Genomic DNA, 26,835 nt, shown 5'->3' with positions numbered 1-26,835 from the left:
TCCTCAAACAAAACTGTCAAATCTGAAAACTGAGGACAACCTTAAATGACCACAAACCACGGCATCTTTCACTGGAAGATGTTTACAGCTTCAATGACAAAACTAGCATCTTAAAGTCCACTTTGTTTCACTAAAGAGCAGTTTCCTCCTATCATGTTGTATACCACTTACCCTTGGGATCACCAGTCCGACTCTCAAGAAGCTACTCTGCAATACAGCTCATCACCTCTGAGGCCGCCTGTCAACAGCAACTGCTCAAGCACAACACCAAATCAGGAGACTGCTGTAAACACAAGAGTGCTGGGATTCAAAACAGCAACAGAGATGACTGCTTCATTTACAGGACTGCAAGGCAGCTCAAGAAAGTTTCTTGCAGGTACAGAAAATGTCAGCTACCTAGAGTTCATTCAAATAATCTAAGAAAAGAGTTTTATCATCTGTACAGGTTAGGAAATCCAGCTGCAAGGAAAAGCCAACTTGAGCTTCTTGGATATTTGAGAACAAGCTTACATGTGCCATTAAGGAGGTGACTGCCTTAGACTTAAAACTCAGATTTGATCTGCAATATCCCTAGCTTAAAGGCAAATTTCTCTCACACGCATGGGACTTCAAAGGCCCTCAAACTTTCACAGACCAGAAGAGTAGCCCGACAGCCTGGTTCAACAGTTGATGTGTTTCCTGACACTGGATTAACTTCAGCTCATCGCCTTCAGCACAGTTTATCTCTGACACTTTTATGGAATAACTGCTACAACAGACAAAAGAATCAAAATAATTTCCTCCCTCCGGCTACTACAGGATGGCACAGATATGACCAATTCACTCATAAGCAGCATGCAAAGATGCTCTTGCTAAACCCCATGCTTTGCAGCAATGAGCTACCAAAAAAACCCCAGACAAACAAACCCCCAAAAAGCACTGTGCAAAATATCTGAATGCAGTGCTTGGCTTCCAAAGGAAATAGAGCAGCTCACCTCTTTTCCCTCTTCCCAGAAAAGTAGTCTTGATAACTCTAGTGAAAAACAAGAAAAAAGGAGAGTGTGCCTAGTTTCAGAGGTTTTTTACTAATGCATATACAGGAGTAAAAGAAAAATTGGAGTAAAGGGGTTTGAGCTCAGACAAATTACAGTATTACAGTACTACACAAATTTCCCTGAACTACTAATTAGAGAGCCACCTTAAAATACTAACACCAATAAAACTACAATTAGGAAAAAAAATTCTTTTTTCTCAAGTGGAATTGTCAGAAATGGCAAATTTGATGCCACAGTCCAGTGGCTAGAGCTCTCATTAGGGAGACTTGGATTCAGTTCTGTGTCAGCCATAGGTTTTCTGTTACCAGAGTATTTTACAAAGCCAACTCATATTTAATCTGCTTGCCTCTATTTCCCTTCTCTGTAAAGTAGGGATTACTGCATTTTTCCACTTCTGAGCATGCTGAGCTCAAAACCATGAAGATAATGTGCTGCACTCAGGTAAGTCAGCAAGGGTGTGAGGGAGAAAACTATACAAAAGCTGAAGACAGAAAAGCAACCCTACACCTACTGAAAATGCCATGAAACCGACATATTTCTGACTTTTCCTTAGTATGTCACAACCTTTCCCTGCTCTTCTGCCAATGCAGAGAGCAGACACTGCCTGCAGTTGTCAATACAGAACAGAAGCGTAAGTCTCACATTCTTATTTTCTCCTAGACCACATAACATCTCTCTCCCTTCCTACACCCAACTTTTGCATGGCTAAATTCTCCCTTTAATTCACATTTGGCTGCGTAACTCTTCTATCCCAGTCATTCTACCCCAGTTGGTCTGTTTCTACCCTCGAGCAATAGGTGCTAGGTATGTCATGCATCTTCTGTTAGCCCATGTCCTGCCATGGTTCACATTAAGCATAACCAATCTGCTAACCCCTGGACAGCTGCTGGCTTTACAGGCTGTCATCACAAAGACTGCCTGTGTGCCTGCTTGTGGGATTTTGATTCTTTAGGAGCCCAGCAACTGAATTCATTCAGTTCAGCTGCAAATTTAAGCATGGAATTGAAATGCCACAATTAAGAGAACCAGCTTCGCTTAGTTTAGCTTGTCTTCACAAACTAGCATTGAGGCTTAAAATCCTGTATCTTTCACTTCTAACACAGTTCCTGAAGGTTAATAGGGTGCATCTTCAGCAATAGATATTGCAGAGTAAACGGGTGCAACAAAGATCCCAAACTGCAAGCTTTCACAGGAGAGGACAGCCTGTACCAGAACTTCTCCCTCTAAAACTGGTCTAGGATCTACTTCCTTAGTGTGCATGTGTCAGTAGTGTGGAAGCTGAGAGAGACAAAAATCAGTGAGAAAATAACACAAAACCAGAAGAATGTGTGACATAAAAGTAAAAAAGCTCCTGGGACATGGGCCTGAGAAAAGCCTTCTGAAACGTTACGTACTACTGAAAAACACAATTTCTGTTCCTTTCTGTGCACTGGATTTAAAAAAAAAAAAAACACAAAAACTTTCAGTACAATTTATAAACAAACAAAACAAGTTTCTGCTAGAATTACCCTAGAATTTCTGCTAGAATTACAGAAACTCAAGTTTCTGGCTTGTTGAGGAAAAGGTTAACAAAATCTAATTGAAAAAGGCAACTTTTTCCTTGTCCTGTCACATACCACTTTGCCAGTAAATATGTGGGACAAATATTTTGAAAAGCACATACACACACCTTAAGCAAAAATCCAAGTCTTAAAAGCAATAGCCTGACACTGAGAGCTATAAGAGTTAAGATTTTTCTCAAAGCTAAGCATACATTTTTCCATACAAGCAGCTGAATCATGGATATTTTAAAGAGTAGTTTATTAAGCACAATATAGCATCTCTCCAACTCAGATCTATAAAATATGTCCAGTGCTATACAAAGCATTGAAAAGCATTTAAATTTGGAACTTGCTGGCATCCACTGGCACAGCAGAAGAACTGAGAGAACTAATCTAACAGCTGTCTTGAAACACAGCAGATTTATGCTGTGGGTTTAGCCATTAACTGTAGTTATCTGACTTTTACCAGAACACAAAATGAGCAGTGGTGGTCTCTAGACTAACGTAATGTATGACAACACCTGAAACACACTCTCCTGATGCCAGGCTGCTGAAGTTAGTTGCATTGCTTCTTAGTGGAAGCATTCAGTTTTGGTTATTACAAAAGTGCAGTCAAAGAAAAAAGCCAAATGAAGGCTACATACAAGTCAGTTTATCAAATATCTAGATACAGAATGGTTCTGTTGGTCTTTGGCATTGCTATAGCACTGAATCTTCAGGCAACACCCAGCAACTGAAAATTGGCATGATTTAATAGTCTAACACTTTTTTTTTTCTGTGGTATATGTTTATGTTTATTTTTTAAAGGGAAGAGGAGATAACATCAGAGAAGCAGTGGTATAAACATTATCCTTAGCTGTATGGAAACTTAAATCTAAGTATGCATTGAAGAGTGCAGTGCATGGGAAATACTGCTAATGGGTTTTAGAATTCAAAATTGAAGCTCGGTGAATTCGAGGGAAAAAACAGAGTTACATGAATACCGCGTGAATTTATGAATAACTGAATGTATAAATGAAATTCTAGAAAGGCTAGCAAAATTACCCTCAGTTACACCAAAACTTTGGGTTCATGCCAAGAAAACCTCTATGGTTTTCGACAGGAGTACTCAGGTAGGCAGAACTTCAGGTTTAGTTCTCACTCCAAAATGGGGGTTTCCTGTGGCCTATAAAAATATTGCACCTCCTACCATCTCTACTCTTCCTTACATTAGAGCAGCCTGATGACTGTTTGCACTCCAGGGCTGGAGGATGGCAGAAATGTTATAGACTTGGAAGGCAACTGAGCAAACTTCTGTGGATGTTTCCTGTGAGGACGGAAACTAAAGATGTCAGAACCAGAAATCACTCCTTCCCCATATTCTGCCAATAGCATAAGTCAAGCTGCTAAGAAGCTTTGCACTGTCATTTTGTTTAAATATTTTAAAGACTGCTATCAAGGACAACACTGAGGTAATATGAAAGCTGAGCCTGGCTTCTCTTCTCCACCTCCCATCCCCCAGGCCCCTCTTTGCAGTTTATTTGGCAGAAAGGCATTGCACAGCGTCTCATCCAACATTGCTACGGGAGTGTTCCTGAACATGATTAATTTGCTAATGATACAAATCTCCAAACAGCATGTTAGTACTGCTGATGATTTATGAAATGCCAGAGATCATTCTCTCACCAGTGATAAGCTCTTTCAAGCTGGTGGTTTTGTATGAAACCTCTTGCAATTGCTAAGACCATTCTCATCTCTGCATTGCTCCCAGACAGTGCAGAGGCAGAGAGCTGCAGCAAGGATTTCTTTAATGAATTGCAGGTTATGTATACACACAAATAATATAGAGGGTCAGATTATGAATTCTTGCATACTTTCACATGCAAAAAGCCCAGAGTTTGTGTTGGAACAGAGACAAGCCTCACTGGGCAAACGCTCTGCTTGGTCTGCTCTCCTCCCAGGATGCAAGTGCGCACCAGCAATTGCAAAACTAGGGAACATGTTTCCTTTTCTCAACTGCTCACAATATTGCCCTTGGCAACCCAATAGCCCAAGATACACAAGTAGAGATTCCAAAAATAGTCTCAAACTTCACTAGTTTTTCACATTTCTTGGGCAGATATTCCCTAAGCCATACAATGCACCTGAAACCCATAATATGACCCCTATGAGTTACCCCCTAGTCCCAGCATCCTCTTGACCAGAAAACACTAGTGATACCAAACTGCCCTCAGTTTTGATTTTATTATTTTGATCAATGACATACAGGATATGTTTTTCTTCTTCAAGCAACATTTGCAGTCAGCTTGTGGTTTCCTTGTCTCATTTTAAATTTATGCAGACTATCAGTTATTTTTACCTATGTGGAATAATCACAGATAACTGAAAATATTTAACATGCAGGCTCTTCACTATGACCAGCCAAGAATCCTATGGCTGCTTTTTTTGTTCTGACAAGTTAGCCCTTGCTTAAGAAAAATATTTCAAAATTGGAGTAGCAGGGATTTATAGGACAGTTTTGGAACTTTCCCTGAATCATATGGACTGGCATTAGCTACTAATTCCTATAAAAGTAGGCTACTGCAAGATACCTTTGCTAAATGCCATTTAAGCTTGTTTTTCAGTTGCTACCTTCCCACAAGTGTGCTGTTTCCGAAGGGTGCGGTTAGCTCTCTCCCTAGTGCATTTACTTGTCTCCAGTATGGGTGTGCTAAGACATAGTTGGAGCTCTATCCAGTTTCATTGTCTATAAAATAAGCCATTAATTTGTAAGCATTAATAAGCATGCCATCTATCAGGGTGTGCATGCCCAAGGTCAGCTAGGGGAATTTTCCACCAGTGGTGCCTCCGAAGTCAGATGTTTGAACCACCTTGTACGCCACAAACATGGGGTCATTCTGGGCCTGCCCTGCACAGAAACAAGTCAATCTGGTCAGATTTCTATGCGTAAAACAAGTGATTTTTATACCGTTAAAAAAACTTTTCAATTCTATCACTATTCCTCTATCCATTCCTCATGCATATTTACTTCACTGAAATATTTAAGAGAATCCCATTCAGTAATGCCATGTATTTCTCTGCACTGTTACAAGCGTGGCATCTTCTCCAAGGTTCTCCAGATTACGACATTACACTGAGACCATCTCAAATCACCTCCAAGTTACTATTCCAAGCCCGCAAGAAGTATAAAACCTGAATTTAGACCCTGAATACAAAGAGAAGTAACAGGCAGGAGGACACAAGATTTGGGAACTCAGTAAGAAATCCAGCCCTTCCATTCATACCATAACTAAAAATGACAATCCAGAATTGAACTGCATATATACTGTCTAATAATTGTTGTGGCTTTCTTTTTACTTTAGCACAACTGATTAATGTGTATGCATTTAACACTAGGGCATTACCAGTTATGAAACTAGAGTTGTACATTTGACAGAACAGCAGTTTTAAACCCGCAGTTTGTTTTGTAAATCAATGTAATTCTGGTTGCATTTCATAGGCAGGAGAAAGAGAGAACTTCACATATACCTGTTTAAATGTACTTTTGTGCTCAGGCAAGCCTCAGAGATTTGGTTGTTTCAACTCTATAGTTCTGTCCACAAGCTGGTAAAGCCATTATTGCCACAGAAACCTCACAGGAGCAATAAAAAAAAAAAAAAGCTAAAACCAAAACAAGCTATCTTCATCTGCATGCACATAGTCTTACTGAAAAATATGCATGCAATCAAGCTATAATCAGTTCTTAACACTAACAGCAATCTATGATGCCAGAGATCACCTGCGAGTTAGGCCATGCATTAGGCTTTTAAAACTACTAAACATTTCTTTTTAACTCCAAATGGGCTCCACCTTGGTACTCTACTTCCAGCCTGAAATGAGTTGTAACTTCAGTTACAGAAGTAAGGCTCTAGGACCAATGCTGCTGCACTCCTGGAAGCAGAAATGTTTGAGCAAAGGTGAGGAGGTCAGACAAGGGCAAAGTCCAAAGTAATTTTAAGTGGTTCAACTAAGTAGGGAAGGCTAATGGGAAACCATTTTAATTTATTACAGTCATCCCCAGTGAATAAAAGGACAACGTTTTTCTTCAGCAGCTTGATTACAAAGCAGTAAATCCCTCTGTGTATATAAAAGGGCTACGAACAGTATAGATCAAATGTCAAAAAAAGGTTTGCACTATATGTTGGATGCAGGAGAAAATACTAGAGTTGGGAACAGTTTTAGATATTCAATCATTCTCATTTTTAAATATTTCCAACATATATTCTCTATATAGGAACAGACGCAAGTACATAATTCTGCCGTTCCCATCTACAAAGACACAAAGTAACGACGTTTTTGCAGGACACGTTTTTGGACCGTCCCTTCCCAAAAAAAACCTAAGAAACATGCTGTTAAACATAGAAACATGTTGTCTTTCCCTCTCTCCCCCCAACACTTTCTGACTCTTGCTGGCAACAAAAATTTATGCTGCTTTAAGTACTGGCTGCAATCTCTACTTTATAGACCCTAGGCAGCAGTAAACAAGCAAACAAAGCACAGCTCGAGGTGACAACATACTTCAGCAGCATAAACATCTTAAAGTAAGAATTATGCCAGGAAAGGATTTTCTCCAATTGCTGACAGGGTTTTTGTTCAGTGTATCCACTTCTTTTTCCCTGAACAATTGCAAGTTCTGATAGACCCATAGGCCTGCATACAACCAATAACTCTATTTCATTCCACTGGCCTAAGATGGGATTGAAAAACATTTAAAACAGTGAAAGTTGCAGCTACTCAGCCCCAGGCTCTTCTTTTAAAAAGATTTTTTTTTTTTTTTAGTCAGAAACAGGATTTCTAGGCTTAGAAACAGAATGTTCAGCCATTAGGAATTATTGAGCTTTCCCAAAGCTGCACAATTCAGAGGCAAAACACAAATATTTGGTTTACTTTGTAACAAAATAACGACCTGGTCATGGCAACTTGTATCTCCTGTCCATGCTGCTTTTCCATACATTTTTCTCTGGTCACAAGAAATAAATATTCTGAGGCAAGAAGCAGTTTAGTTACACCTACATACAGAGTGGGGCTGGGACCTCTACCTGCTGCTGTAATACAACAGCCACCAAATACTGTCTGAACTATAAAACACCTTTTTATAAAGTAATTTCAGTAATGCTTGCTAAATAGTTTTGTCGACTCAAATTTTCAGAAACCTTGTATTGGGTTAGCCTTCTGATGAGGAACATCAACCACTCCTACAATTCTGGAAACCCTTGGAGTATAAATTCTAACAGCCCCCAGGGACTACTTACAGGAGATGTTACACGACGTCTTAGCACATGCTTGCAATAGGACAAGGGGCCATTACAGAGGTCTGGGGACATGATCACATTACAATAGCTCAGCTGTAGGGCGGTAATGCTCCTTGTGAGCATTACTCACCTTTTCCTAAAGGTCAAAATGCTTCTGCTGCTGGCACCTCTACTGAGTAATGCATACCTGCTTCATCAGACACTCATATCAACACCTCTCAACTTCACTGTCTTGAACTAAAATTGTTAGTTGCATCCTTAACCAGGTTTCGGGAAGATCAGTGCTGTCTTCAAGGAACGTTTCTATACAGCAGTGAAGTTGTATGCCACAGGCATAGTGTAATTTTTTAAGATGTTGAATTTTTAACTTTCAGTCCATTTATCGTCAATAAAGAACTATACAGCAGTTTAGACAGGTTGATATCGACTCTTGGCCAAAGCAGGCTCTAGTGTTTGTGTTCTGTCTGCCCACAACACTTCCTGTCATTTCTACTGGCTAAAATGTTCTTTTCTGTGGTTTTGCAAAAGTGTCCCTCCCTGCTGTGGACTATACAACAACAGTTGGGTTTTATCTCATATACGGCTCTTTTGAGCTCATGGGGAGCAAGGGGAAGGAGCGAGAACAACGGGGGATGGGACCCAAAGCTAAATAAATCAATGTTTCTTTGATCCTTTGGGATCAGGATGCTGTAAAAACACATGGTTATTAGAACTGTGAATTTATTGGTAAAGGAGTTGGTTACTGGCACTGTATTTCAGCATGAACTTACATTATGGTACTAAGTACAAAGCATTCATTCTGTTTGTGGCTATGAGAATTAATCTCTTCCATGTGCAGAGAGGCTGTGTGATAATTTAACTGAGATTCCCGTTGGTAGTCCGGGCAAGCACTCATCAGCTGCAGGGCTTTCAACAATACACAAGTAACAGCTCCAAGAGCAAATGATGTAACTAACATCCCTCTAAGCACTACCAAGCAGGACTAGAGCGGTCTGCTCATTTCAGGGTTTTCATCCAAGTAGGTTGTCAAAAACCTGAAACTAAAAGGTGAGTTTCTCCCAAAACACTTCAAATGCTTAACTTTGGACAGGATTCAATAACTAACGGACTTTGAATGAAATTGTGTGTTTCTAATACCTTGCATTTGCCTCAATAATAAGAAAAGGTCTGATCCTGATTATTAAAAATGAAAAAGTAATTAGAAATGTTTATGTGGATGGCAGCTTTATATGCAGGATAGAAATGCTCTAACTGCCTTTTCAATCCAGCTGGAACAAAGTTTTCATTTTTCTGTTTTGTGAAATTTCATTTATTATGAGTACTATGTCTTAGTAAGGCAACTGTTGGCAGCAAGCTGTGAAATTAAAGTTGAGCTGGTTAGTACTAAGAGCCAAGATATAATATGCTTTTGTCAGAGAGAAGTTTTTCTTGTATATATGTAACCTACATTCAGTAATTAAAATAGTTAGTCAGTCAATCCTACCAACCCCACCTGACAGGAGAGTTAATGCTACTTTAAAATACAATTTCCAAATTGTACAAATTGCAACCAAAAAATTAGGATTGCTATAGCTCTTTTCAGTGAGGTCTTTAAGTAGCCAATGCATCAATGATTTCAGAAACCCAGAAATTAAGGATTCCTGATTCTCATCACTGTCCTACTAACATGGTGTCAGATTTTGGGCAAGTCACTTCTGACAAGATCCCAAACAGGAATGAAATCAGTGTTACTATTATCCACTGAGGATGTCACACACAGCATGCGCCTGGAGGAAATCATCCTGGGCTTCCTATGACTGGGGCAAGCGCTCTTATCATTCAATACACAACCATGATTTTCCTCCAGCTTCTCTGGCTGTCTTAAAAGAAAGCAGCAGCAAACTTCACATCCTGCTCTGAACCTCCTCTGGAATGTGCTTAAGATGCACATTTCAAAAATACCTACCCAAAAGTGCCCTTGGGAACCAGGTGAAGGAGCAGGACAGGACTTGACACATGCTTTTGGAAGTCCAAGCCAGGTAAGGGTTGGAATTTTATAATGTACTAAATGCATAAATAAAATGAAACAATGCCTAAATTAAAGCATCAAGCTGATTAATCCTCAACAACTAAGTTAACTACACCTTGTAAATTGACTTCCTTCCCAAATTGTTGCCTGGCAGTTCAGTTATCAAGGGTAACAGCAAAACTGTATGATCATCTCTCTCAGGATTTGATTAGCTTCAAATGACTGTAAAAATTCAAAGACCTTATTACTGACCAAAGATGCAACCCTGTCCTCTCCCCAGCCCAGCCACAAGCTCCTGCAGACTCCTGCAGCCACCCAAGTCTGTTTATAGCCAGACCAACAAACTGATTTTTTTCTGGTTTTCTTCTCAGCTGGATCAGCAAATTGATCCAGTTTGTAGTATGTATGATAGCACCAACACAGAGGAGGAAACAGGAACATGCAGCCAGGCTGAGGAGGCCACTTCTTGCAATGTCAACACAGCTCTCAGTCAGCTTAATCCAGTCTTGAAACCATACCTGCAATCTATCAACACGACTGCTGTAAGGAGGGTCCCATTGCTTGCAGGGTGACTGTAGTTCTAATGCCAAGTAAGACAGTCTGCCCAAATTACTCCACTGCTTAGGTGACAGCTACCTGTACTTCCCTGTAAACACAGGACTACAATTAAATACTCCAATACAGTTGAAGTTGGCATCACTTTTACTATTTTAATGTTAACTGACAAACAGATTAATTTAACAAGGCTTTGAGGACTGTGCCCACCCCCACCTAATCCATAAACTACACTCATGTGCAGACGTCGAGTCAGCAATTCTTACTTGACATCTACTTTAGGTATTTGCAGCACTGTCCTATTTGCAGGGGTATCAAACTACTTTGGGAGTTTACTTCATGTCATGCATATACCTTGGCAGCCATCTACTGCAGTTAAAAAAAGAGCCAAAAAGCCCTACTAGATAACCAGAAAATTAAATAGCATTTAGGAATTGGTGGGAGATTGCTTACTGGTGTTTAGTATCAGTGAACATAGTGGCTGGCTACAGGGTACTTGTAAGCGTTTTTGAGCAGAAGAAAGCTTGGCAGGTTCCTTCCTCCATGCAATTCTTTTTCTGAAGAGCTTTTTAAGGGATAAGCATAGGGTTTTACTCTTCTGAGATTACATGCATTGTTAAAGACAACCGGATCATATCTCTTTTGTACACACACCCCCCCCCCCCCAATAAATCTGAGTTGTCAGTATCTAGAGAATCAAAATCCTCAGATCAAAAATGCACTTAGTATGTCCATGAAAGATGAGAGCCAGTGGCCATCACTCCACAAGTACTGCCTTGAAATACAAACTCACAGATTCACAGCAGTATAAAAATACAAGGCTGGCAAGGAATTGGAATGAGAATAAAAAACATATGAATCATGCATACAACTAATTAAACATGAAAATTGACTTTACAGTCACTTACCTTCACCATTGTAAGTTAACATTGAGCAGAACAAATTTGAGCAGTGTATTTTGGACATTTACAATCTGGGAGAAATATTTCTTTTAAACTCGTGTCAGGATAACACAGCTTCCTTTCCAAGGACTGATTATTTCAGGCCTTCCTAACTGAAGTGAAAAATGCTTAAGACCGAACACAAGCCTTGGTTGACAGCACTTAAATGAGCCTGGAAATCTTCAAATTTACAGTGTTGGGAACTGCTGCGTAACTTCTAGGCTAAGACTTCAGGGTAAAGCATACCTATATTCAGTCAACTCGCAAGTTAAAGTAGTCAGATTCTGGCAACTAAACCCTGGCTTCCCCTTTGCATATGTAATACTCTAACTTCTAAGCACTTCACTGTTCACTCTCAGGGGACCATCTGAAAAATGCCTCCACAAGTCACATCCCAGCTATTTCTTCTTTACTAACATTTGATTTGTGGATTACAATCCAAACTGCACTTCTGAAGGTCACAAGGGTGTATCAACCATTTGAGGCACTACAAAAAAAACCATGACGCAACTCAGGGCTTGATTTTCAGTGACTCTGAAAAAAGCCCAGTATGCACTGACGTTTAAGAGTATATGCCAAGAATAATTACAGAATTTTAAGTTCCAGTGACCACAAGATTGCAGGTTCCATACTACTTCTTCTGGTAATGGTATCTGCATCAACACAGAGAACATCCATTTGAGGAAGGACAGAGAGCATCATGTTGGCACAACAAAACCCTTTCATTAAGGAGACATCAGGGCCATTAATAGTATGTCTGCTGGGGGAGGCAGCACCTCGCTAGATTGGGTTTCAAACCAAGTTCTGCATGAGGTGTTGAGCAAAAGAGAACTGGCTGCAAGCAGGACAACACAGGCTTGGTGGGTTTTGTTTACCATATAGTTAAAGGACCACTGAATGATTAATGAAAGACTGACAGTTTCTTTGTAGAGTGGCAGACAATATTTTGGGGCAAGACTTTGGCCTGTCAGGTTAAGCATAAAAATGCTCACATAGAGCTCTCTCCTGAGCTGACTGCCGTTCAAATCACTTTTCTAACTTGCTTCCCAGGACAAAAGTATAAATCTAAGGCTCTCTTGAGAAGAGGAAAGAAGCCCAACAAAATTTTAGTTTGCCAACAGAGCATCTGGCACATTAATACGTGCAATAACACTAGCACCATGCAGTCATCTTCACTGACCACCTTGTTAGCAGCTACAAGCAAATCCTTGGCAAGATCCCTCTCAAAGTAAACTTACTTCCACCGAGAACAGCAGGATCCTTTGCCCTCCTCAGACAAACCCTCCTGCATACTCCAGGCTCTTCCTAGGCGCAGAGCCGCCATCACCAACAGGAACAGCAAGTGGATCATAAGGAACTGAACACAGATCTTCCTTTGTAGCGTAAGTCAGGTAGAAGAATGAAGCCATACAAGCTTCAGGTTAATGGCTTGAAAAGCCCTGAGGCCCAACATCTGAAGGAAATTTTAAATGTTATTTAAGCCCTGGACACATGATTAAAATCAGAGGATGGCCACCATTTGACAGCAAGACCATCTCACCTTTTTCTACGCTCTTGATATGAATATTAATAGAACACATGCAAAAAACCCCAAATGTATAAAAAGACTTGGCCTCTGGAAAGATGGGGAGAAGGGCAAGTCCCCTGCAGTAGCCTTTGCCATCTCCAGAGCAGTTACAAAATTACAAGCAACTTAAACCCAAAAAACCTTCTCAGGAAAACAGATCTAGCAAATGTAAGATCCTGAACATGGAAAAGACATGTCCCTAGTTCAGGTAGTCATTTAAAAGATGACAACACATTTCAACAGCCAGCATGTTACTATACAAGTGCAATTAGATTATTTTTGAAAAAAATCAGTCCTTAAACATTAGTAAAGCACAAGTTCAATTTTCCATGCAGGATGACTTGTGCCCACAAGATGCCCGAATAGCCTTTTAGCATCAACTCAGAGACTTTTGAAAAGATGGATCTAATTTTAGCTTTCAACGACCAGGGACCGCTTCTTATTATCAGGCTTGTCTCTTACCTCAGGTGGGACGCAGGATAAGCAAGGCTGACCTTCTGTCTCACCCTTCCCTTTCCTTCCCTGTTGTAAAACGCTTTAAAACCCACAGCGATTACCACCGGATGGGATGTGCAATCACTCCAGATCACAATCCGATATGAATTAATAAAGTGCTGATTTTGTCATACTGTACTGGGTGTCTGTACCCAGGTGCTGGCAGGGAGGGCTGCAGGAGCCTCTGTGAGGAGAGGTAAGGGGCTGCCCCATGCCAGTTCCAGCCGGTTCCAGCTGGCTCCACAACAGACCCACAGCAGGACCTGGCTGAGCCCATCGGAGAAGCCGGTGGCACCTCTGTGAAAAGGTAAAATTCGGCATGGCAGAAAGGAAAAATGTGAGAGAAACAGCCTTGCACCAAGGCCTGAGAGAAAGGCGGGAAGGAGGTGCTCTAGGCGCCAGAGCAGATTCCCCTGAAGCTCCTGGAGAGACCAGGCCGGAGCCAGTTCTCCTGACAGGAACTGCAGCCCACAGAGAGCCCACACTACAGTAGGAGAGAAGTGTGAGAAGGAAGAGGGAGTGGTAGAAAGGAAAGGTTATATACTGACTGCAGTCCCCCATTACCCACCCCCCACGCCACTCTGGGGGAGGTAGAGGAATTGGGAATGAAGGAGCGAAGTTGAGCCTGGGAAAGGGGGTGGGCAGAGTTGTTTTAGTTCTTGCCTTTGTTTCTCACCATCCAACGCTATTTTAATTGGCAATAAATTAATTTTCCCCATGTCAAGTCTGTTTTGCCTGTGACAGTAATTGGTAAGTGATCTCCCTGTCTTTATCTTGACCCACAAGCTTTTTTGTCTTATTTTCTCCCCAAAACCTGTTGAGGATGGGGAGCGGGAGAGGAGCTGGGTGGGTGTCTGGCCACCAGCCAAGGTCAACCCACGACACATACAAAAATGTTTCTTATTCACCTCAGTGCTCTGACTGAAGAATACACTAAACCTGAAAGAAACATAGCAAAACCAATAAATTTCCCTTCCAATAATGTGCTTCTGACAGAACATAAAATCTTCCTTTTCTGCAACTAACCATAGAATGGCTGAGATTAAATCTTACTCTCCAACAAGAAACAGAGAGCTGTGTTAACATGGCCTGGAGTCTGCAGGACATGCCAGGCTTCCCCCCCACTACATAAATACTTTTACCACAAAGTTGTCATGCATGGTTTCCAACATGTACATTGTTTGGTGCAGTACTGACTACTTTTTCCCAAATCTCTAACATTACTGCAGTCCTAACACTGAACTATTACTTCTGTCATAGACATTTACTACTAATGCACTTCCTACTTGACTTTTTGGGTTGTACTAAAAAGTAGGGGAAGAGTAAACCAGAAAGTCCTCAAGAAGCTAGATTGCTGCTGCTGCAGGAGCCCGGGATAGTGATAATCTGCTCCATCCAAGAGCATCCACTCCTGCAGTGGAAACCAGAGCAGTTGCTGCGATTCTTGCATCAGTAAAGTGGACAACAGAGGCTGCTTGCAGATATTCTGCTGCCACAGGCCTACGCTTTGCTGCCGTTGTCAATCGCCTATTTTGCATTTCTAAAGCTGGTCATAAGGAGATGTCTTCTATCCAATATTCACGTTCACATTTTTCTGTGCCTACTAGCATACGACATGAGTGCAGAATTGGTTTCCTAAGGGAGGGAGACCGAAATCCTCATTCCGCTCTCTCCTGGTATTGCAAAGGCTCATGCTCCCCCCTCCTTATACTGAGCTGTTGTGAAACTGCAGTACTGGAAGGACAGGAGGGGAGTCCAAGTTTTGTTATTGCAGCAAAAGGCAAAGTGATGACGCTATGCAAGTGTCTGGACACTGGAATAGTTCTCTGCTGGGAAAAATGACTTTGTTGAGACACTGATGTGGCAGAGACACCGTGACCTTTGCCGTCAGGTTTGAGTTGTCAGTAGCTGCAGATATCCTCTAGCAGCATTTTCATCTGAACTATAAGTCTTGGACCCAATTCATTTAACATCGTGATAAAGTATAAAAGCCATCAGTAAGCAGAGTGTGACTTTTTTAACAATACGGTTCCTCCTCAAACAATTACCAAGATGCAGTACGTGCAGTTTGGAGGCGAACTGAGCATCAGCCTGGGTATTACCGCATGTCAGAGCTCCTCCTCTGGAGTCGTATTGAGTGACTTTCCTCCTCGAACATGTCCTAATGAATTCCACTGAAGCCTGCAGGTAAAATCCTTCCCCAAACATTTTGCCCTGATTGATAGCTTGAGAGCCTTCCTTCACACCACTTCAGCTGCTTTCCAGACCTTTATTTCTCTCTTTTTTGTAAGTGCCTGCAACAGGAAGTTGCACTCGTTTTTTTCACTGTACGTTTCTCTTAAAACTGACATCTTTGCATTGTAATGAAGGAACCCCTGGGTATTAGTGACAAATTAGTCACCAGCTAAAGAATATTTTCTTTTCGTTTCTATACCAGGTGGAAGATATTAAAATCTTTAGAGGAATTTTGCCTACTCTGCTACAATAAATCATCACACAATTTTCTTTTAAAGTGACTTAATTTTACTACCTTTAAAACTTCACCACAAATAAAGAATCCCACAACTGTGTTAACACAAGATTAAAATAGTCCCGTGAACTTGATCAGGGAGACATTATCATAAAGAACATGTATTGAATTTTAATTTGAAAATTAATATACTTTTACGTTTTAAATGTTATTTTTAAAATAACAAATTATTCCTTTATGAGAACCAAAAAACATGTACCTACCATAGGCAGAAGTATCACCTTCAAAAAGTTAGCAAAAAATCTTTTCCCTTTAATTATTTAACTTAATAGGGAACAGTATTTTTAAAATCTGCAGAAGATACCACAGTCTGTAAGAAAAGTTGAAGTGTTGCACTGACTATTCTTTGTTGAAGAACTTGTAAAGTAGCAGCCAAAGTAGAGCAAAAAAGCCCAAAAAACTTAGGTAGTTTGCCTAAGTCGCAGGCTGTTGAAATATGGCAAACACATTCAGAGAAGGCAGAGATTTGCCTTTTTTCTTTTTTTTTTCTAGAAAGTGGTCAGTAATATTTTAATAGTAATATGTTATTAAAAAGTTGATACTAAAAATGTTAACTTCACAACTATGCAGACTTTGTGCCATTTCAGTGGGGTTTTCTACTTTATAAGACAGAAACTTCTATAGTTTATAATTAATACTAAATACTGCACAAGTGGCTTACAGCTTCTTGAGTAAATGGCTTCACATACAATTATGTGCTCTTAATCAACAATTAAGTCAATTTTCCATGTTATAATAGGCCCATTAAGTAACCCAGGCAGTGAAAGAGTTCATTTTACAACTGAAAGTAACACCAGGACCAAGACAGAAATTTAAGAGTCCTGCCCGACCACCAAAGGGAAGGTGGGAGGGTGTCTATCAATAAATACAGTACATGAAGACTACATGCAATTGTTTATTCCTCTATTTGCCAAGGAAAAAATGAGGAGCAGAAGATCAATTAAAAAGCAGAAATGTAAAACCAAAGCATTAAACACGACTAGATATTTAAGATCCCGCAGTGCTGCTTACAATCACAGTGCATCACTCCCCCGCTTCTCCCGGGGGAGTTCCAGCTCCAATAATTACTTTCTGTCTGCTCACAAAGTTAAAGTTCAAAACAATATTCATTTTCCACTTCCTGTCCTAAACCAGGGCACAATGCTTCTGTGCATCGTTAAACTACCATCCCGCTCCACCACAGATACAGTTAAACTGCTGTTGTGATACAATTATTCTGATTTGTGGTGGGGGGACTGGGGGAAGGAGAAGGCTTTAAGGAAAGCACCAGGCTCCAACATCAATGCATCTGACTTTTAGCAGCAGCATCCTTTATTACTTTCAATTCCAAACGAAGCATTTGTCTCCACCCCACACCCCTACTTTCCAGGGGGGCATAAGTGGTATTTCAAAACTAACCTAGCCCAGAAGTTTTGCTGGATCTCAAATATTTTACAGAAGACTCAGTCTGCTTCCCTATTCCCCCTCCTCATCCATTTCTCTTCCCCATATTATATTCATCTGCTGCAGTGAACAGGAAGGATGGTTGCCAAACAAACAAAATTAAATCATACATAATAGGCAGAATACACCTTCTTTCGAACCACAACTTAAAACTTTCAGGTGCAGATAAATTGAAGAGGGCAAAGACGTTTTAAGGAGAGACAGCAAAGGTCTGTCACAGTTTTCATACAGAAGATATCTTACATTGCCTTGTACAGGGTTACACACATTTACAGCATTGCTGAACGATTACATATTTTAGGTCAGAGATCTCAGCTTGCCTCTTATTCAGAGAGAACTGAATTTTATTAAAAACAATATTCCTCTAAAATAGATATTTACACAACAGGCTACCAAGGCTAAACAGAATGAGGATCTTGATAATTTTATTTCAATAAATAAAAATAAAATTAGTGCCTGCCTTATTTTCCTGCTACACACCTAACTCCACCAACACACTTAAGAGTATTAGGTCAGAGGAGATGTTATACCAAGTACTAAGTCACACCACTGCAAAGGTCTTTCGGTGCAAGAGGTTACATCCACTGTTACCGCAGGGGCTGCAGTACCTCCCTCTCAGGGACATGTACTGGCTTCCCACCCGACGTGGATTTGTCAGCTTTTGCTAACTGCTGCTGAAAACCTTTGCCGAGTTGCAAATAAGGCCTATGAGTGTGGATACCACAGAAAGACGGCGATTTCTGCTCCTGTTTTGCAAGGCTCAGGCACTGAAGAAGTCAATGGGACTTGCATTCACAGCACTTACGATGTGATTTTTTTTAATTTTTTTTTTTTTTTTTAAATGCACTTGTGCAACAAGTACATAAGATTTAAAACTGCTCCCTCTCAATAAGGGGTCAATCCTTATTTGAGTGAAATGATTGAGAACTGTAGTGGCATCAGGACAGGATCTAATATATTTACCCACAGTTAAACACAAGGAAGGAGAAAATTTATCTATTTTGCTACAAGCATTAAGGCTGACTTACTCCTAACTCTGTATCTCAGTGGAGAGTAGTAGTATCAACATGGCACTTACCAAATGTAAGCTAGCAAAACCCATGCTTTTCCAAATTCAAAAAATAAAGTTAGCCTATTAAAAAAGGGAAAATTTGGACACAGGAGATATAACATTCCAATGCTTTACTTATGAAAGTGTCGTGTTTCATAAAAAATGGTGCTTTTTAGTTTGTTAAAGGGTGGAAAAACAATCTTTTTCAAATAAAAAGTATTGCTCAATTCTAAACAAGATTTTGAGTTGTTTCAGCCACAGAAATGGGAAAAATAATAAATTTGCATAGCAGTACTTTACAAAACCGAAGTACACATTGTCAACATTTACTGAAAGTAAAATATTTTGTAAATACATTTTTACTTGACTTACAAAGAATCATCAGATAGTTACAATTAAACTCTAAAGATGGTAATTTAGCATAGAAGAGCTGTCACAAGGGGAATCAAACTGCTGATACAGATCTATATTCAAAATGGATCAAAGTTATTTCAAAGTAGCTGTAGGACAATTAAATGGCAAAAAGCTGAATCAAACGTGTCATCAAAAGACGCAATTTGCAATAGATGCAAAACTTGCCTTTAAGACAGCTGATGAGCCTCTCTGCGTGGTGCGCAGACCAAGTTGTAAATAACTGGGGCCCCCAGATTGCTTTGCTTACTCAACCTATTTAAAAAACAAAAAAATTTCAGATGCCTGCCCCACTTTCCCCTCACTGTTTCTTGTGGGTGCCTGAGTAATCCTAGTGGCATTTCCAGTTTTTAAGGCATTTGCTGAGTTTAAGAAATTCTCCCCACGTCCCTTGTCTTTGTTTGGAAGTACCAGGCTTTCCTACTCCGGTTGAGTTTTTCTGTGAAGTCTGCCCTTTCCAGCATAGAGTGAGATGTCAGCTCTCTGTGGGTTAACTAGTTACTATCTCGGCTGACTGGCATAAAATTGTTCTTTTTATTTAGGGTTTTTATTTATGTATTTAGCTGGGCTGTTCTCCTTCTCAAAAGCAGGGATAGCAAATGACAATTTCTGCACCACAAGACTGAATGCCTAGAGTTAGGCACCAACAGCATAAAATTACCAATTTTCTTAAACCTTTCCGCACATCTAAGAAGGGGCAATTAAATCTGGACCTTCTTTAATTACTGCAACCCAGAAAAGTAGGAGCCCACTGCCAGGAACAGGCAGCAGAGAGAAATCTTGTCTGCAGAGCGACTTGGCTCTGGCCAGGCTTGCAGTCTGTAGCACTGGTTTATTTAAAAACATTCCCAAAGAAGTCTATTATTATTGAAATAATTCAAGACTTCCATTTCCCTGAATTATTAAGTGGTGTTGCAGCAAAGGCAAGTTGAGGTTCTACCGTGCATCAATTTCCTCTCCAAAAAGCAGAGGGGAGATGAATGACACCAGCATTTCATGCAGCACTCAGGCAAAGACACGGATGTGAAGAAATCTCAGGTTTGTAACCAAATACTTTAAACCTTCATTTCCTTAAGAGGAAACCAGCTGGGAATAAGTTTGAAATGGGCTATCATCAAGGAAGTTTCTAACATCTGAAGAACAAACTTCAATCAATTTCTACCAGTCTCTGTCCATCAATAACACACCCTTCACCTGCTTTTCAAATTGCTAAGGCCCAAATCATATGCAGGCTCTCCCGGCGTCAATCCCATTTTCACTCTTTGTATTCAAATCTGGCAGCAACAACAAAAAAAACCCCCAGCAGTCTTTCAAACAACAAAATCCCACACCCCAACGAAACACACACTCTGCTTCTGCAAAAAAATGTCAGTCAACAAATAGGCACAAATTTCACAATGGCTGAGGTCATTCCCTTTAAGTCATTAGGGTTTGTGGGTGAGTTTTCCTGGTGGTTTTAACATTGGTTTCTGTGATTGCAGTTATGCTTATTTATGCATTTAAGGCATATGATCTAATACACTTAGGTTTAACTACTTCATTCTTTTGACATTCTTTCCAAATTATAAAAAGGATTCTTGGTGTTTTCACTGCCTTGGTAAAGAAACAAAATTGCTGTCCACATAATTTCTTAAAAATACAGAACAGAGTAAGTACTTGTTGAAAATAATTCAAAGAAAAAAAAAAAACCTACACCAGACATTCCCCCCCAACATAACACTTATTTTTGTTCTCTCTCTACCCTTGTAAGGGAACCTACTATTTTTCAGAAATAGCTGTTTTTCTGGCTTTTTTAAAACAATATTCAGGCCCTCAGTGTACTTCAGTTACAACTTATAATCAACACAGAAGTTCAGTTTATTTTTTTTTAAAATCCCTTCTATTTTTACTGTTTTGCTTTTAAAAAACTGCACATTTGTGGTATGCTTCATTCACATTGCATCTTCCACAGCCACTTTGATCTCTACAATAATGCTCATTTTATTCAATGCCTTTTGGTTATGGTCCTTGCTTGATAAAAATCATAGAAGTCAATTTTCTATTTTTTTTTTTTTTTAATGGAAATTTAAATTATCTTCTCCCTCCAAGGCAAAAAAAGCCCAACAGGCCCCACCATCCAAATCGGGCTGGACAAATTCACCAACTTGTCAGAAACATGCAGAAACATTTTCAAGAAGCTCAAATAAAAAAGGAAATTGTGTGTGTGTGCACACCTCTCCCTCAATACCACGTGCAGTGCATGGCTATTAGCTTGTATACATAAATCATATTAAAACATTTTAAGTAACCTTTTCAAACTTGAGGCTGTTGTTACTTCTACACAAGGTCTTTCCAGTGTCCCTGATAGTTTCATATATCCCAGCACGTTTCTAGTCAACAGGAGAAAGAGCGGACAGCACCCTGCGAGCTTTGTCAAGACAGAAGGGCCCGTTCCTGCTCTGTGCCCTGCAGACAGAGGTGCCACCTCTCCTCTTGAGTCTCAGCTCAGCATCACCACCAGGTACAGCTGGTTTGAGTCTGACTGTGACCCAGCCACACCAACAAAACATTATTCACTGGCACACAAAACGCTCTGAACTTCTCAAGCCATCAGACCCCCCATCTCCCCAATTCTGTAAAATACCACGATTTACAGCCACACACTTCGTGGGCACAACATCATCCCGGGCTCCCCTCTCCCCTGCTGCTCCTCCCTTTCCCAAGCTGCTTTTTCTAACCAAACCCCAACTAAAACAATCCTCCACAAATTACAACAAACATTATCGCAACCCTGCAGCAGACTTCTGGCTTTCCACAGAGCCTCTGTACATAAATGCAAGGGAAAATACGTTAGCACAGCACTAATGAAATATTTCCCGGAGACAGCAGAGGTGACAAACAGAATGAGAGCAAAGCCAAGATGCCATCTCGACTTCAGGCAAACAACCTCTTCTGACCTCTGGCAGCTCCCACACACTATTAAACAAAAAGTATTCTCTCCATGTTAATGAACCATGTACAATCTAACAGATAACGCTGATGTTAAATAAACATGTTTATATGTGACTCCTAATGCCAGGACTTAAGCAGCTGCAGACAAATAATTTTAAATGGGAAGGATTATGCCCATGTAGTCTTTCTCCTCTCATTTTACACACCTTTGAAATAACTCAAATACATAATTAAAGCCCAAGTAGAAAGAGTGAGTGAAAAGAGCTTTGACTATTTTTAATTAAATATTCACTCTGTGACTGTGACACACTCACTGGAACCATCTATGCAGTGACCACTACTTTGGATCCAATTTTCCTCTCACACCTCTTTCAGCTGTAAATCAAGAGCAACTGAACAGCTTGCCGAAGAAGGGAACTGGATCTGGGTTTGTACGCTGTGATCAAAAAATATTTTGCAAGACGACTGCATAGTCCTAAATCCTTATTCCCGCTTTCTCCTCCCTCCTGCTTCAGTGCTCTGGTAGCACCAAATCTACCTGCAAATGGCAACACCTCCAGGCCCCAAATGACCCAACCAAGATGAGCAATTATTTGCATCCTAATTGAGGGGCTTATCCTCACCTGATTAAAACAAGGTGTTTGTTAAACATCATTACTCGAGTTAAGATCTGCAAATAAAGATCAAGTATTGTTTTAAGAATTAGACTGCCATGAACAATTGTTTTCTGATGAGACCTCTTAACAAACAGTCCCAGCCAGGATGGTCAGTAGAAAAGGGAGGGAAAGAGATTTGGTGAGTTCTACCTGTTTATATCAAAGTGAATATTATGCCAAGAGGTTTGAGTAGTTATACCTTTTTTTAAGTAGATATACACTTAAAAAACCACCAACTTGTACTTTTTACTAAATTAAGCCACTGAAAAGGAAGATGTATCTAAAACCTGAATGGCTTTACTTTTGTATATGCCATTGTTTATAACTCTGAACATATTTTTTGTTCCTTCGTGGTATAACTATTTTTCTGTCCCATGTAGTACAATGTCAAATTTAATGAAAAGAACCTGATTGTTAGTCCAGGAGACTACATCATGTACCAATCAAGTTTATACTGCTATTGCTGTGAATAATACACATGCATACGGTAACTATACATTGGAAACGCCAGTACAAGATTCCCCTACTTGGTCTACCAAATGACCCCTCCGCTTACAGGATATATTAAAAATCTTCATATTAAAACTGCAGTGTTCCATGGTTTATGAAAAGGATTTGTATTTACAGCTTCGTCCCTGATATAAGTTACTCCAGCCAGGCAAAATTAATTCAAAAATATTTTCTTAGCATTCTAAGAACTTTTGCTAGTTTTCACAAAATTCTGAAAGCATTTTTCACTGCACAAGTAATCTTAACAATCATTTCCACAGATTAAGTCTAACAACGTGTGAATTTATTGCAGAAGAAATTTACTGCAAGGAATAATTAGTCTTCAGCACTGTTTTTGCTTGTTCTCCAGTTGAAGACACCTTAAAACCATCTGGTTACTGCAAAATTTGGCACCGAAGAAACAAATCTTACTGAAGAGAATTATAGCCGATTTCAGAATAGCTGTTTTACTACTACACATCATAAATAACAGTTGGGAAGACAGCAGAAAATTACTAACTTCTTTAATTGTTTTCTTTGTCAGCAGTGTGTACATATCCACACTGACATACAAATACAGCCACACTGACTTCAGTAGGATGCCTTGCAGGCTTGAAATTAAACATGCAAATAATTTTTGCAGGATTAATAGTTAATTTTTTAATTTTCAGAAAAAATCTAGCATATCAACCACCTAAGCACCACAACACAGCAACACATAAGATTCTTTAAGTAATATTCTGAGATCAAGTTCTTCATATGAATACCTGAGTTTAATTCCTTTTTATAATCAAGGCGTATCCACACACATCATGCAGTTGAATACAGGACTTATTGTTGGAGGGGGAATTATCAACAACATTTTTATTTTTCCCTAATGAAGCTTTTCTAATGAAATTTAAGACTGCCAAGGTTGTGAGATATTTGAAACAGGAGCCCATTTCAAACATTTCAACCAAATAATGGTGATAAGATTAGTGAGTCATGGGAATCAAGTCTCTACGTAGTATTTTAAAAGAAAATGAGCTGAGGGGAGCGGGCTAAACAAAGCAAAGCAAAACAAATCGATGAGCCTAAAACCAAAAGAGTACACTGCTTGTTATTTAGCCAAATGTTTTGACCTGTTGGTGGGGGAGTAGAAGAGGCACAAGAACTGCGTGGACAATTTGACTCAATAACTTCACAATTTAATGCTGCATCACACATTAAGATTTTTTTTTTTAAGAGACATAAGTTGGAATAATTAAGTCAAGTTATCAGCTGCTGTGCCATTTCAAGTGAATTTTCAAAACATGCTTAAAAAGTTTCTGGAATGTTTCCAAAGCTGCAAGCACTGATTATTTCCAAGGCATTTGTACTGCAAGTCCTTCCTACTTGCATGTGTAACATTTGAGGCCACATGATGCCTTGAATTTCAAAGTAGAAATAAAAATTCATCTTTGTTTAAGAATAGAAATAGTTTACGCACGTCAAAAAGGACGGAGAGAGAATTTATCCTGTATGTAGCAACATATAACACAAAACAATGTAACACTAAATGTATGAAAGGATCTAAGAAACATTAGTTTAGACATGGAACAACTAGTTTAAATATATGCCATCTTTTGGGGACCAGACCGCCCTAATACACACAGATGTAGACACGCAGAAAGAATTCAGACATGCTTTCTCAATACATTGGGGGGGGAACCCCTCTACGGATGGCATTGCAGAGATAAGAAATTCTCAGTAAATTTAGTAAAGTCCACAAGAAAGATTAAACAATAAACGATTGCCACCATTGCCTTTAACTGCGCTAAGGGAGATGTGAATTTGATACTACGCTGAACAAAATTCCTGTTAATAAATTTGATGTAGACCAATAAACTGTTTATTGCTTAACCATATGCATTTTAACAATTAAAATTTTATACAACAGAATATATCATTATTGGAAATGCCTGAAAAACAGTAGTTGTATACCATGAATAATTTCCTTTAGAGGCCATTCACTGGGCTCAAGCACAATTTAACACTCAAAAAAGTTTACAGCGTAAATCACAGTGCAAGTTTTCCTCACATGAACAACCGCGAAAAAGAGCACCAACTCATTTTATTTAAACGCACGCTTCGGTTTTTAAAATAATTACCAAACGAAGCCAGTTTTGAGGCAAAGTCAAGCGCTACGCTGCGCATCAATTACCCAGCTCGGCTAATTCTCGGCCGCAACTCCGCGCGCAGGACCCCAAGGCGCTGCCGCGCTGCACGCCACGCCGGGCACCGCACTGCGCCCACAGCCGCTGCGCGCCCGCGGAGGGCAGCTCACCTCGCTCCCCCAACGCCGCCGTCCCCCGACGGGTTTCGGGGCGAGCGCCTCGCTCCGCGGCAGCGCCGTGCCCCCCGCGCCGCTGCGTAAGGCGCGGAGCCGGTTTCACACTTCGGACTAAGCGCGGGCACGCAAAGCCCTGCTCGGGAGCCCGCTGCCGCCGGCCCCCTCCGCGGGCGCGGGAACCGCTGCGCGGGGAGAAGCCGCTCCGCGGCCGTACCCCCCTGCCCCTACTCACCGGAGGCGCAGCGCGGAGCCGCAGCGCTGCGGCGTGTGCGCGCCCGCTGCGGGCGCAGTGAGCATGTGCGAGGCAGGCGCGCATGCCCGCGGAAGGGAGCGGAGCGGAGCGGGGCGGCGGCTCCGCACCCCGCGCTGCGCCCGAGGCGCGCCCACCCCCCCCGCCTCCCCGCCGCGCCTCCCGCCGGAGCCCGCGGGTTGCGCGGGGGTGCGGAGCGCCGCGGTGCGCCCCGGCCGGCCCACGCAGCACGAGGGACGACGCGGGGATTTTCAACCGGTTCATCTGACCTGTTGCTTCCCCGGTAGCGAGGCCGGAACACCCGGCCCCTCCGCCCCCCCCAGGGCAGCCTGTCACCGGGACCGCCGGCCCCTAACAGCACCGCGGGGCTTTCCCCGGGCTGCCCGTCGTCGGGGGTGGCCGGCCCGCGCCGCACCTACCGCACGCGTGGGGCCGCGGCGTGTCGCAGCGTGCGCCCTCGGAGGTGTCCCAGCGCCCGCACGGCTGCGCTGCCCGCGGCGCGGTGCCGGGGCGGAGGAGGAGCCTCCCGCGGCTCCCGCACGCCGCGGGGCCCGGCCGGAGCGCGGGGACGCCCTGGCAGCCCCTCGGCTATTGTCACAGACCTGCCCCGCGGGACCCGCCGCCGCCGTTTGGCTGGAGGGAGAGCGGTCCCGGCCGCTTGCCCCGGGTGTTCTAACAAAAGCCAGCCAGTCTTTTCACTGGTAGCAGGTACTCTCCTAACAGGCTTTTCTGCTTTCTTAGCTGCAGTTTCATCTTTGTCGGTGCTATCAACGTACATTTAGCTGCAAGTTTTTAAGAGATTCGTGGTTTAAAACTTGGGACACTTGAATACCACCTTATCTGTAGGGTCTGCTTCTGTAAAAATAATAATTCTCACTACAGTCCTTGTGTTACTCATCTCTAGTGATGATTTTTAAATATAAATTTAAGAAGAAGGGCTTTTGCGGATGCCTGTTTTTCTTATGCGCACTGTGCCACAGAGCTGTAGGTCCTGCGGACCTGCAGAAATGGCTTCACTCACGTGAGCCGTCCCTCTGCACTCATGAACACAGAGCGTCACGCAGCTCCTGGCTCCCCAGAGGGTGAAAGCCCCCTGGGTGATCTTGCTTCCAGCTCTGATCTCCTCAAGGGAACCAGAATGGATTTGTGGCCATACAGAGGTGCTGCCCCATCTCCCATGTCGGCACAAAATCAGGGACAGTCTCTGGCATGTGTGCCTTGAGGGGGCCTTCTGCTCCTGCCTGATGATGGGTGTCCCTATCAGGTGCACCATCTGCTTCTCCACACATCCGAGAGAGGGGCAACAGGCTCCTTCGGAGGGCTTATGCTGGGGAGATGGGGCTGGGGCCTCC

General features: G+C 41.5%; 1 protein-coding gene across 8 annotated transcripts in view; it reads right to left on the bottom strand.

Annotated features, from left to right (window-relative positions):
• EYA2 (EYA transcriptional coactivator and phosphatase 2) overlaps nucleotides 1-26,032 on the bottom strand; it is a 103,408-nt gene extending 77,376 nt beyond the window's left edge. For 4 of the 8 annotated variants that reach the window (XM_075517316.1, XM_075517317.1, XM_075517323.1 and 1 more), the window contains exon 1: nucleotides 25,466-25,530. In XM_075517316.1, coding sequence (XP_075373431.1) covers nucleotides 25,466-25,530 — 65 coding nt within the window. Of the gene's footprint in view, nucleotides 1-13,378; nucleotides 13,616-25,227; nucleotides 25,309-25,465; nucleotides 25,531-25,752; nucleotides 25,771-25,902 lie in introns of those variants that run through there. The other 4 variants (XM_075517319.1, XM_075517322.1, XM_075517320.1 and 1 more) reach the window with 4 other exon arrangements.
• Between the last annotated feature and the right edge of the window lie 803 nt (nucleotides 26,033-26,835).

Source organism: Mycteria americana, chromosome 14 (genome assembly GCF_035582795.1).
Source record: "Mycteria americana isolate JAX WOST 10 ecotype Jacksonville Zoo and Gardens chromosome 14, USCA_MyAme_1.0, whole genome shotgun sequence".
In the NCBI taxonomy this organism is placed as follows: Eukaryota; Metazoa; Chordata; class Aves; order Ciconiiformes; family Ciconiidae; genus Mycteria; species Mycteria americana.
This window is presented reverse-complemented; position numbering and strand designations above follow the sequence as displayed.